The sequence below is a fragment of the Vitis riparia genome, chromosome 8, assembly GCF_004353265.1.
Source record: "Vitis riparia cultivar Riparia Gloire de Montpellier isolate 1030 chromosome 8, EGFV_Vit.rip_1.0, whole genome shotgun sequence".
NCBI classification, from domain to species: Eukaryota; Viridiplantae; Streptophyta; class Magnoliopsida; order Vitales; family Vitaceae; genus Vitis; species Vitis riparia.
Window position 1 is genome coordinate 22,446,296 of NC_048438.1, and position 13,739 is coordinate 22,460,034.

General features: G+C 32.8%; 2 protein-coding genes across 8 annotated transcripts; both read right to left on the bottom strand.

Moving 5' to 3' along the window:
• Positions 1 to 2,520: 2,520 nt before the first annotated feature.
• On the bottom strand, positions 2,521 to 4,034 carry LOC117920702 (zeatin O-glucosyltransferase-like). The gene has a single exon (XM_034838294.1). It carries the CDS (start codon positions 4,032 to 4,034, stop codon positions 2,589 to 2,591), a length of 1,446 nt encoding a protein of 481 aa, XP_034694185.1. The 3' UTR covers positions 2,521 to 2,588.
• A 3,148-nt stretch (positions 4,035 to 7,182) lies between these two features.
• Positions 7,183 to 13,730, bottom strand: LOC117920387. 7 transcript variants are annotated; one of them, XM_034837872.1, is made up of 7 exons: positions 13,642 to 13,730; positions 13,475 to 13,537; positions 12,352 to 12,530; positions 11,169 to 11,280; positions 10,960 to 11,091; positions 8,742 to 9,137; positions 7,183 to 7,570 (listed from the first exon to the last, which is right to left on the bottom strand). In XM_034837872.1, the coding sequence occupies exons 3-7, from the start codon at positions 12,383 to 12,385 to the stop codon at positions 7,432 to 7,434; spliced, it is 813 nt and encodes a 270-aa protein (XP_034693763.1). In that variant the 5' UTR covers positions 12,386 to 12,530; positions 13,475 to 13,537; positions 13,642 to 13,730; the 3' UTR covers positions 7,183 to 7,431. The 7 variants fall into 7 exon arrangements, with proteins under 7 accessions (XP_034693763.1, XP_034693764.1, XP_034693767.1 ...); XM_034837873.1 differs by having other exon boundaries at positions 13,638 to 13,707; XM_034837876.1 differs by lacking the exon at positions 12,352 to 12,530.
• Positions 13,731 to 13,739: the final 9 nt, after the last annotated feature.

Genomic DNA, 13,739 nt, shown 5'->3' on the forward strand with positions numbered 1-13,739 from the left:
GAATAAAAAATTTGTCAAACTTGTATGCTGAATTAGAAATTATTATTTTTTCATTAAAGAATAAAAAAATTATTCTAAAAATAACTATCAAATAGATCATGGGAATAAATGATAGGTTTGAAATCAATAAATTTTGTTAGAACTTTTTTTTTAATTTATTTTTTCTATGTATATATATATATATATATACACACATTGTATTTTTTATGGTAAAGAAATTAAAAAGAAATTGGTGGGAAATTTTCAGGAAAAGAGAAGATAAATGAGTAAATGAAAAAGAAGTAAATCCAAACAGTTGACATCAAATTAGGAAAGGGGGGGAAGAATCCTTGACTTGTAAAGCACGTTAGGAGAGCAGGCAAAGTGGGTTTACAGATCACATGCTCATTGTCCATTGTCTCCTCTTTGCCATTTCTTGAACTCGTCCCTTTAACATCCCATCTTCCATTTTCTTCTCCTTTTTCATTTCTCTAATCAAGGAAGGAGGGTATTCTGAGCCTTCAGTCATCATTGGAAAGTGGAAACTACTTTTTAAAATATTTTTTTGTTTTTTTTTTTTTTAAAAAACATATTTCACAATAACAAAATAAAAAACACTTTTATACTTTTTGGCTAATGTTTTTAATTATTTTCACTTTTTTTTAAGACTTACTTTAAAAAATAAGTATAAAACTAGGAAGAATAATTAAAATTAAAGTTTTAAAATAAAATTATTTTTAAAATATATTAAAAAATCATCAGAAGTAGTTAACAACATCTCAAATTAATTTTTATTTTACAAAACATCAATTAATAGTTTTTAAAAATTATTTTTTAAAATATTTTTCAAATGTGAATGTGTTTGAAAATAATTATTATCAATTTTTTAAAAAAATAAAAGTCTATTTAAAAATTCAAATTTTAAAATTAATTTTTTAGATTTATTTTTTCATAAAAATATTATATATTTATATATTACATAAAAGTTTTAAAATATTTTAAAAATATTATTTACTTAAAATACTTAAAAAATAATTTAAAATATTTAAATTTATTATAAAAATTATTAATTTTCAGAATAATTTTTTTTTTTTTTAAAGTTGTGTTATATTTAAAAAAAACAAAAAATCATTTTCAATAATACTTTTCAAACGCCCGTAGTTGTTGAAATGGAAGCAAACCCATCATTGAATGGGTGATGGTGGAGGAAGAAGATTTACTATAAAAATAAGTAAAAATTGTCTCCATCTTGGTTAAGAGTCGGTGTTACCTACTGGGCTGACAGTGAGACCCACCGGTGATGTGCTGTGCCGCCTAGTCCTGGGTTTGGGACAGGCCTAGCGATAGTACAAATGAGTTGTGTGTCTCAGTGCATTTAAGTCAAATGATTGACACCTTTCTTCATTTTATGCTTATCAATCCATGAAAAATGCAACTTATCCAACAAAAGATTCCAACCTTCACATTCAGGCCACCCAACCACAATATCCAAACTACAAGAGTACAAATAATGACACGTGGCATCATCTCATTTGTGGTATCTTTTATTTATAATAATCAATCTAAGGAGAGAGAACTTATATCATTCTACTTTTGATAAATTAAGACCTTTTCAAAATATAACTTGTTTTCAAAATAATTTTTTTAGAAACCTATTTTTAATTAAAAAAAATGGTCAAAAACATGCTTTTTGAATTAGAAAACTGTTTTTAAAAGAATAATAAGAGAGAACTTATATGAACCACACTCGTAAAAAATTAAAGGTTTATTTCACAACATTTTCAAAAATAATTTGTAAAATTTATTTTTAAAAATAATTAGAAATAAAGTTTTTAGCATAAAGATTAGATTTTTCAAACATATCCATGATGAAAATACCATTAATTTATATATAATGTAAATAGTTTTAGTATTAATATTTTCTTTTAAAAATAAATTCCTTCTACAGCCTTAAGGGTGATCCATTAGGAACCCCGAAAAATGTATTTTCACTGCCTTGTTTTCTCTTTCTATTAGGCTTCCCATGGCTCTAACAGTTGAAGTTTCTCTCCATCTCCAGCCGTCAAAAGAGTTGAGGTTGTTGGAAAAAACCTCATATGTCCTAAAAATATAGGATTTGTTTCCAATGCAACTTCAACATTAATGATGAGTGAAAAAAGTTAAATAAAAACTATAAGGAAGTATTTGACAAGACAAAATTTCAAGTCAATAATGATGAGATATATTTAACCTAAATATAAATCAAAATTTTTCTTTTTTAATTTCCTTTGTTATATATTATATAAGAAAAAAATAATTTTTGGTGGACATATATCAATATTTTTTATTATGTATTCTATTTATCTCCCATTGATGTAGAAAATCGTTTTATAAAAAGTGCTTCTACCCTGTTCAAATCACTTTAAAAGTAGGTTACTGCCCACAGAGGATGGTGGTGAAATTAAGACCAAAAGTCGGTCGATCCCATTTCTGAACTCTATGTTCTTACTTCTTTAGAAGTAGCATATTAATAATCAGATACTTGTAAAACATCTACTTATTTTAGAGAAATTCTTAGGCCTCCTTGCCTAATACAGGGTGAGAGTTGATCACATTGTAAAATGCCGCCATCAGAAGCCAAGCTGTCTAGTGATGTGAGCAATGAAACAATCCAACTCCTTGCGAGAAACCCCACCCTCTTCCATTGACCTCTGTAGGGAGTTCCCTAGTTGTTGTGCTTTCTTCCTCATAGCGTTTCCTTCCTCTGATGCCATGAGCCTTCTCACTGCCTTTTCAATGGCAGATGCTGCCACCAGCTGCTCCCTCTCTGCCCACTCCTTAACAGCCAGACCAACTTGGAGTACTTGTGTCACCAGAGCAGCGTTTCTTGGCTGATCCGAGTGCATGGGCCATGCTGCTATGGGCACTCCCATGCTGATGCTCTCCAGGCATGAGTTCCATCCACAATGGCACATCAATCCACCCGTGGAGCTGTGCCCCATTATCTCCAGTTGGGGCGCCCACTCTCTCACCACCACCCCCATTCCTGTCTCCTTCATTCTCTCTTCATACCCTTCTGGAAGTTCACTTCTCCTGGCTTCTCCGCTGAAAATATCTCCTTTATCTGCATCTCTCAATAACCAGATGAACTTGTGCCCACTGCGCTCCAACCCAATTGCCAGCTCCTTGATCTGTTCATCTGTCAGTGAAGTTGAGGTTCCAAACGAAACCAATAGGACAGACTTTGGAGCCTGTTTGTCAAGCCATTCCAAGCATTTGTCCCCAGGATTTGATGTTTTGTCACTGTATGTGGTCACCGGGTTGAGTGGCCCTAATGCCCATCCCTTCTTTTTCACACCATCAATCTCCTCTTCACCCAGCATATCCACATAGGGGCCCTCTATCAACTTGGATGTGTAGTAGAGGTTCCCAGAGCTGAGCTTCTTAAACTCATGCTGGAAAACCAAAAATTTGAAGAACTCCAATGTGAAGCAGCCGTCCAGAGATGGAACATCCTCTGGAATTTTGACCCCCTCCAGCGCAGGTCTTCCCAGACTTTCCCAGAAGAAGAAGAAAATGGAGAAAACGGAGACACTGTGAAAAGTGTAGGACTCAGCATTACCAATACCCACAAAATCCTGAACCACAGAACCCATGAGGGAGTCATTAATCACAATGAGCCTGTCAACTGTAAGAGAAAGCTCACGTAGGAGCGCAGCAACAGGCTCACGAAGCTCTGAAGATGCCTCAAAACATGGCTGCAGATGAGCAGGAAATTGCACAGAGGCATCAGGATCAGGAGGAGGAGAGTGAAAGTGAGGAGTTGGGAAGTCATGAAAATGAAAATTAGGCTCCAGAAGAGGGTCCCAACCCTGGAGTCTGAGCTTGGCTTGGTTGATGTGGGTGGCAGAGCCCACATAGTGGACTGGTATGTTGTAGGAAGAGATGATGCGAGAGAGTTGCAGAAGTTGGTTGAGATGGCCTTGCGCTGGAAATGGCACCATCACCACAGCCACATGGGGGGCTTCTTTCACCCCATTTTCCTCATGGTTTTGCTGATTTTGATCTTCACCCATTGTAAACTTGCATATGATTATTGCAATGAAGCCTGAGCTTTTCATATATAAGAAAAGAAAATAAGGGTTGCATTGGAGACAAGAGGATACATAACATTTCCATTGATGCTCTTTTCCCCTTCTTGCATTTTAGATAAATTAAGCATTTAATGATTTGCCAACAGACTTTCTATATATATTTATTTATATATGTATCATTTAATTTTTAATTGTTCTTTTGAATTGAATCAAATTTTCATACTCATCTCATGTTGTCATTGCATTTTAAATGTAGACAAAATCTCGAAACTTCAACCCTCTCTCCTTTTTAACATCAAAATAAATAGGAAGGGACAGTGTGTTTGCTCTTTCATTTGGAAACAACAATGAATGCCATCCTCCTTTTACCTTTTCATTTTTGTTTATTTCATAAAAAGGAAAATATATATAAAATAGGATACTGGCTTTAAAATGTTGAAAATTATTAGTGTTTTACCCTACAATCCAAACACTCCTAAGAAAAATCATTAAATATTTGGCCTTTATAATCCATGTTTTTTTAATACTGCATTGTATAATAAAAAAATGATTTTTTGAGGAATTAGTTGTAATTTTATTGTTTCAAATTCACTTGGAATATTTTTTTTAATCTTAAAAGTGATTTTTAAAGGTTTGATAAATTAATATCATATTTCTACAAGAAATTGTTTTTAATTATTACAAGGCATTTTTAATCCCTTCAAAATCATTGTTTTTTCAACTTGATAAATTAAAAGGCATTCTTGGTAAAATATTCAATTTCTTTTATCCCGCACATGCCAAGTTACTCTCTCTTTCCTGGTAAAACTTCTATCATTAATCCAATTACCCGCCTTTGAAAATGATAGTAGAAACTGATCTCAAAGATATGAACACAATAATCCACTTGACCTTTAAAAAAAATATAGGAATTTTTTTTTAAAAAAAAAAGAAAAAAAGAAATTATAGACAAAAAACAAGGAGAAAAGAAGTGATATATAGTTCAATTATAGCTAGGGAAATAATATTTTTATTAAAAATATTTCAAATAGAAATACCATCAAACACACTATTAAATAGTATAAAAATATCATGACATATGGTATTAAGGTTAATCCATGGGTAAAATCAAACATGTCATGAGTCATGATCCGGTAAAGCGTCAAGATTGTATAGGAAGAGAAGTTCCCAACTTTTATAAAGAATCGTGTAGACATCTATTGAACTCAGGAAAGCTGTAAATCTGAAATAAGCAATATAGACAATGTACCGACCGCATCTAGTTTGAGTGTGTGATGTGTGGGGACAAACTGGGGCCCAACCACAACAGCATTTCCAAGTGTTGACTAAGTTTGTCACATGGTTGATGAGATAAGTAGCAGCTAGCTTTGCCACTTCCAAAATATTTCTTTTCTTGTCCACTCCATGCAATCCAACATGAACAAAAATGGCATGGGTCCATGGAGAGTGGCACACTCTTCTCCCATTTCCAGTAGGCATTCCCCGACCTTGACACCTGTGGAATGACAAGATTGCCATGTCTGAAGAGGCCAAGGCACTGTGGGAGCACTAATGACTGACACTCGACATCAAGGAAGGTTACAAAACAAAAGAGGGCGTGCTATTGGTAGCTAGCTTTTGTTTTCAGCTTCCACTTGAGCAAGTTTGGTGGATCACTCTTTATCCTAAGTGTAGGGACACCCAAAATGGGCCATGACCGATGCCGGCATGTCAAGAACCCTTTTCCCTCTTCACAATAAACGATAAGGCATGGACATGCTTTGGTTGTTTAATCAGCACACCAAACTGGCCTAATCCGAGCCATATAAAACCCACTACAATTGCTCCTTTTTCAAAAACACATACCATCACAAAAGAGTAAATCATAATAACTTGTAGCTAAGTATCAAACAACCAAGTAGGTGTCAAGATAACGGCCGATCTCTCTTCTTAGCTTGGGACTTCCACCCTGGGCCCACTACATCCAAAGGTTGTGTCAGGCGTGGATGAAAAAGCCTGGATATTTTGTCGAAATATCGATAGAGGTGGACACGCCGATTATCCGTTAGGAAAAATATCACAAAAAAAATTGGTAAAATCATCTAAATATTGTCGATATATTGATCTAGGACTGATTTATCGATGATTTCTCGACGCAACATGTGCATGTGGAAGGAAGAAAATAGGTGATTAATCGCCAAGAAACCAGGCGATTTATCAGTGATTTTTCAAAAAAGCCCATTTTAAAACAAATTTATCCATATTTTTTTAATTCATATTTTATTTTAAATTTATATTACCCTTTTATTTTTGTACTATCCTTTTATTTATTTTTTATATTTATTTCATTAATCCTATTTTAAAAAATTACCATCACTTAACTTTTATTTTTTTTATATTTATCCTTTTAATTTTATTCAATTTTAAATGTTTTATTTTAAAATATTAAAAATATAAATTTATTACAAATTTGCTCAAATATAAAAAAAAAAATAATAAAGTTCTAATATTTTATAAATTAAAATTAATTTAATAAGATAAATTATTAATATTATTTTTAATAATTTTAATTATTTAAATTAATTAATGTTTATAACAAAAAATTATCACCACAAATTTATAATAAAACTTTAAAAATTAAATCTCAAATAAAATATTTTATATAAATCGATTTAATTTTATATTTAAAATGTAATAAAAACGTGTTTTAATAAAAGTAGTTTTTAATTTTTAAAATAAATAAATATAAATGTATTAAAAGAATTTAAGCTAATTTTTTTTATAAAAAAAATAAAATTGATAAACACTATCTTTCAATGTACCTATGTCAATTACCAAAATAACTTTAATATGTGCATTTTTATTTATTTTATCATAGTGTTCTACTCAAACATATATCCTTTTGGATATAATATAGGTACCAATATATCCATGTTTACTAAACACTTGGTGCCAGGACTAGTTTCCAATTTCCGGGAAGCCAAACAATGATATAAGTTTTGGGCCAGGTCTAATGGCTGGGTATAAAGAAAAGATGGAGTTAGCAGCCCAATAACCAGCCCATGGAGTGAGGGATGCTCAGATTCAATGTGTTTGATAGGGTTATCCAAAATCATGAAATTTTGATTATGTTGCAGAAGAGTCCAAAAACTTAAAAATGGGAAATGAAAATTCACTGCTTCAATTTTGATGAAGTCCATTTGCAGGCGTCTAATATCATCCCTTCTGAAATTTTGGAGAAGACAAAAGGCATATTAACATGGATGAAAGTTTGAGTAAACTGGATATTTTTTACAAGACCTTTTCCTCAGGGACCAACGGTTTTCCATGTCCTACCATGTTGATAATGTTCTCAAAGCAAACGTCATATTTTGTACACCTTAAAGTTCATCCAGATTGTCTACGGTAGAACAGGAAGTTCCACTCTGTTGAAGGAGAAGAAACTGACCCGTCCATGCGATACATGGAAAAACTTGAAAGGTATGCTACCACACCGTCTCTCAAGGTCTTCAATCTCTGTTATCAATGGCGGATGACCCCTATGTCAGAAAACAAAACAGTTCAGTTTTTAGAACATGTCAACAATAAGCAACCAGAAGCATACAAGGGAGAAGAAATGAAGCATTAGGAAATGAAAGGACTGAATTCTAATGACCATTAAATGATAGTTATGGCCTAATCCAGAGGTGTTTTCTTCAAGAGCAAACACTTCTTTTTAGTTATAAACCAAAAGAACGGTAACATTCCAAATTTCCCCATTTTAACAGAGCTAAAGATGTTATAAAATGTCAGCGAACAAGCCTATGGTGCTCCAGAGAAGTCATAATCAACATAAGAGCACAAAACAAGCAGTAAAGCATTGCACAACCTTCGGCATGAAGATTTTTTTTTTTTTTTTTTTTTAAAAAAAAGTCATTTGGTTGATTATTATTATGCAACAGCCCCTGCTTCTTTCAGACTACTTTAACCTGTGAAAATATTAACCAAACAGGGCAGTCCAGGTGACACCAATACGAGTTCTGTGTCACTAACTAGGACCATAATTGATATTTTCTTTCCTACATCTCCCAAATCTTGGAAAACAGAATTTGAAACTACTGAGTGAGGATTTGTCATTTCCAAGTTTTCACCGCTTTTGCTATGCAAATAATTTCTGTGAAATAGAGGGAAAGCATAGCAAGAATCTTGCTTCAAATACAAACATTTAGCATAAGGAGCATGCTTCTCTTCATGCTGGAAGAATTCATCACCCCTTAAAAGATTTTAATGATGGGAACTGTCCCCTTGCAAATTTTTAAGAACATTTCCACAAAATGAATGGAAATGACATTTTAATAAAGAAACATGGATATGAATATCCAACTATCACCACTCAAATAGCCCACCAAAAATAATTTCCTTATAGGAAGTAGTAAACCTTCAGTAATACTAGGAGTTAAAATGTACTCTGATGTATCACAACTATGAAAAGCTATGACAAGCATGACTTCCACTTCCAATAAAATTCAGCATTTATAGATATCTTGACATATAATTTTGTCTTAAACCACACAACATTTGGGAAAAAAACTCTACACATTTGTCAAGAACACAACTTAAACAAGCCTCCTGAGAAAAAAAACATCATAGCTACATCTAACATAAGCGAAAATTTGAACATAACCTAGCAAAAAATGTTTGTCACAGAAAACTTAATGAAATATGGTTTACCTGGTTAAGCAGAGCACAAAACTTGGATCTCCTGGAGAAGACTTCCTAAACTTGCTATTAGGAAGATAGACATCAAAAAGCAGTTTAACTTCAGTAATGTGCATATTATTGACCAGTTCTATGGTGGAATTTTCTTCTTCTGATCCTTCATCTGTTCTACTGTTGCCTTCCGGGGTGCCTTGATGGGAATCCAAACAAGTTTTGGAACCCTTCGAAGTCCAAGGGATCCCATGCCGCCCAACAATGTAACCAAGAGACTTCAAGTGCCTATAAGCCTCAAAAGACTCCCAACAACATCCACACTTCCCTTGTGAAACCTTATCATATATACCTTTTAAGGAAATAGGCACATCATGATCATCCAATAGATGCAATGCCCCTAGTTCAGCCAAAAACCTACACAAAAAGCTTTAGACACATTACTAACAAAAAAGGGTATAACTAACAAGTACTTCTTAGTCTTCTCCCCAAAGATCACACATGTGATCCAATAGATGCAATGCCCCTAGTTCAGCCAAAAACCTACACAAAAAGCTTTAGACACATTACCAACAAAAAAGGGTATAACTAACAAGTACTTCTTAGTCTTCTCCCCAAAGATCACACATGTGAATAATTTGTTGTATGCCTATAGAAAAATTTAATTCTCCTTAAAAACTACATAAAAGGTTAAAATCAATGTCTTTTTGTTATTGTATATTTCTCGAATACTACTACGTAAGAAAGATACAATCAAAAGTTGACTTTAAGTTAAATTATACTTAAGTTGTTAACTTAAAACTTACTATTTAATTTTTACTTTAAGTATTAAAATTGTTTGATAAAATTAACTTAAGATTTATTCTAAATCATCAAATTAACATATTTATCTTCATAAATTATAACTAGTGCAAAGGAGCTCGAGTAATAATGGAGGTGGTGGAATAGTAAATGAGATCGTAGAGTTAACCAAGGCAAATAGGGGTAAAAAAGTAAAATGAAAATGTGGACTTGAGAATAAGTTAATTGTTTTTACTTATTACTTAAAGTTGTTTTTTACTTTAATTCATACCATTAAATTATTTTACCAAACATACTTAGTTTACTTATTAACTTAAATTAAGTTATTAAGTTAGTTAGTTTAAGTTACTAAGTTGGTTTACCAAACACCCACTTAGTCAAAGACTTTTTGTTAGGCTATAGGCTTTGGAGGCTAGACAAAGTAAGAAGGTTTGGTGTTCAACTCCCCTTTGCTTGTTTTGGCACATTTTGAGAGAGCAAAACAATCATGTTTTTAATAGGGAAGAGATTTCAAATTAAAATTTAAAGGAGTTTCTAGTTATGTTCCTTTGAGAATGGTCTCTTTAGCTATGAAAATTTTACATTGATGAAATTCATTAACAATGTTAACTGTATATGGTTAGGTCACTTGGTTTTCCCCCTTTTTTTTTTTTTGGTGCCCCTGTGTATAACCCCTTGTGTACATGGGATGTGACTCCTTGTTTGTCGCCTTTAATCAGATTCTGCTTGCCTGTCAAAAAAATACTTCTTAAGTACTAATAGGTTCAACTCCAACACATTCTGGAATAAACTTCAAGTTTTGCTGAAACTGGCTAATTTAGACAACATAATAAATGGAAATTTTGCTAAGTTAAATTACGCATTGCTTAGTGTTTACGTTACTCCTTTGCTTACTCTTTCTGTTGCTTTTCTTTTTCCTCTGTCAAGGCACCAAAGAAAATTGGGGTGCAAAACAACAAAATTACAAAGAAAATAGAACCATTTTCAGCTCTCATTGTGTGTTAAAAAGGAATTACATGAGATATAAATATTAGCAATCTTGTAAGTAATTATATCATACTCAAAATATTAGCAATCGTTCACAATGTTTAATGTGTCTAATGGTGACTATTTGACCAACTTTAAATCCATCAATAAATCCTCCACTTGACTATCCTTTACATGGTAGCACAACAATATAGTCAGAAGTCTAAAACTGTGGTTGCACAGCTGTCTAGGCTATCTAAGGTTTTTTTTCTAGCTCCTATATGGAAGACTCACAATAGCATACTTTTCATAAAGGTAAACATATTAAATCAAAAGCTCGCTCAATTACTCATATTGGTTTGTGGAAGTTGCATTATCACATGTCAAGTGATATAAAGAATGGCAAAGGAACAAACAATAACAAAAATTATGAGAAAACAACAATTAAAATCAAAGTCCGCAAATCTCATACAGAGTCTCCTCAATTGAGCAATAGATCTTGCCGCTATGAAGCATTCCTGTTGTTGTCCACATTTTGCCCTTCATTTCTACAACCTCAGCCATTCTCATTGCATCATTCCAAATTGCCTTGGAAACATCTTTCCTGAGAAAAATACACACAATTAGGTTGTAAAGTGCCCATTTTGGAACTTGATGGGAGTTATTGTTCTAAAAATCTACCTAAATTGTAACTTGGATATGGAACTAGAAGTATAGTAATGTTCTTCTTCATCATTGGCATCTTGAAGATAGATTTCAGAATCACTAGCTCCATCCTCCATTATATCAATTGCTGATAAAAATCACAGTTCAATTTTAGAAATCCAGTTGTCTAAACAAGCAACAAGAAAAAGAAAGAAAAATAAAAAACAATATAAGAAGTCACTGCACCAATAGTTTTGGTCAAACTTGCAGAATTTTAATATCGAAAAACTTTTTCTTTAAAAAGAAAACAGAAAAAGAAATGAGAAAAGATTCTGTACCCTTGTTCTGCATGAGTAGTGACACACTTTTCTTCTTTCTCCTCCACTCCTCCAATAAGGATTAAAGCTTTGCATTGAATTGAAATTCTTCCAAATGAGCAGTTGTCTTGTCATTGTGACTTATAACTTCATCATCAAACCTATCTATGACTCATCCAACGATGGGCTTGTGTGTTAATCTGATACTTCATCAAATCTTTTAATCTCTATGTCACCAAATTTTTTAATTTTACTTCCTTATCTAGAGATGATTTCTAAGTTCCCATTCAAGCTTCTTCTATTCCACTTCAGAGATTACTTGTAAAATAAAAATATTATTCTAAAAAGTTTTTAATGCAAGATATTGGATTATTCTTTCCTGTGCCAATAATCTCATCGTGTATAATATATAATAACACTAATTTACTTTTTTTTCTGCAACCAATCCCATTTACTAGAAGATATGATAACTCAATCTCAAAGATGGGAAAGTTCACAAATAATGACACTTATTCACTTTAATTTATCATTTTAAAATTCTAAAATATATAATTTTACTTCCTCGTACCCCTCATTTTAAAGAATAGTATAGGAATGAATCATAAATCCTTATATCATTCCACATATCGTCTAAGAAAAAAGAGAGGCACAAATGATGAACATGTTCCCAAGACCCTCTAAGCCAAATCCAAAATTGCATTCCTTATCATCTCTTTGCCTTTCTCCCAATGATACAATGATCTAGTGGATCGTACCTCAATTGATCCTCTCCATAGAAAAACAGCCTTAGCCGACTCTAAATCATCTCTTGCAAGAAGTTCAAATATCACAACCATCTTTATCATCGTACGACTTACTAGAAAGGTAAATCTTGAAAAACAGAAACTATTGAAATCCCATACCTCCAGATTTGGCTGAGAGTTGCGTTTGCTGCATGCGCCGCACTGAGTGCAATTCGCTTGAAGAAACCCTAATTGAAGAATTTATGGAAGGGACGACAGGAGAAGTGGGCCATGTGAAATGAACCGTATCTACTGAATGGCGCCCCAATAGGCTTGGCCCAATACTCAATGGTTTCGGCCTGATAAGGTTAAAAAGCAGGTTATGTTTGTTTGGTTATTTTTATATTGAATTTATGATTCTATTTACATAATACCTTTTAATCTATTTCCTTTCCTTAAGAAGTTGTAAAGATTTTGTGTATTTTATGATCTAAGAAATTATCTTTTACTACTTTTTAATGATATGAATATTATTTTTGTTATTATAAGTCATATTTTATATCATCTTCCATATCTTTGAGTATGAAATTTGAATTATTTTTAAGGTATTTGTTTGGTTCCATATTATCTCTCAAACTAATTTCTTTCGAACCGAGGAAGTGGTGTGACCGGGCCCAAAGGAAAAGTGAGGCAATTGGGCCATGATTCATGAAAGAAGAATTCAAAAATAGAAAGTTGGGTAATGAATACAAAGACTAGGACCAGCCAAAGTGAACTACTCCACTAGTCTGCAAAAGCCACGTAAGGATAAGAATGGAGGACTTCTTTTAATGGGGGAATCATGTTACCATACGCCAACCCCAAAAAATTTGAGCTTTCCATCCTTTGTTTTCTGACTTTTTAATTTAAGTGTGGAATGAAAAACCAAATTACAATTTCATACACTCGAACAATAATTCTAAATTTTTTTACAAAATTACCCTGCCGCCTCTTCCACCGCACCAAAATCTGTTGAAACCTCACCGGCGTCTTCATTACAATTCATCAATTTAATAAAGAAAGGCTGATTTGCATTTCAAGCGCTTTCAAAAAATACGAAAGTTAAATAATAAGCAATAACATCACGTTATATTCTAAGTAATCACATATTCAGTCAATTTAATTTCATACCATCCCAACACAACAAGTAAAAGACAATGTTCAATCATAAACTTTAATTTAAATAAATGGTGAAGAAAATGTTCAATGTATTTTATGGACAGGAGAAATAAACAGAGTTTTGAAGGACTAAAGTACTACTTACTCTTAGTAGCAAAGGGATGTGCCAAATGTTTGGAACATCATAGAGAGTTATGATGTTTTCTGCCTGAAAATAAGTGATTTAATTTAGTTATCTCGCATTAAAAAACTAGTAACAAACTATTTGGAAAAAACCAATACGAAGATCAGCATCTTGATTATGGTACCGACACATGACAAAATTGAGAAAGTTTGGCACATCAGTCACCACCGGTGAGAGGCGGCAGTAGCCGTGGGTCACTGGCAGTGGTGGCTATGGTGATGTGGAA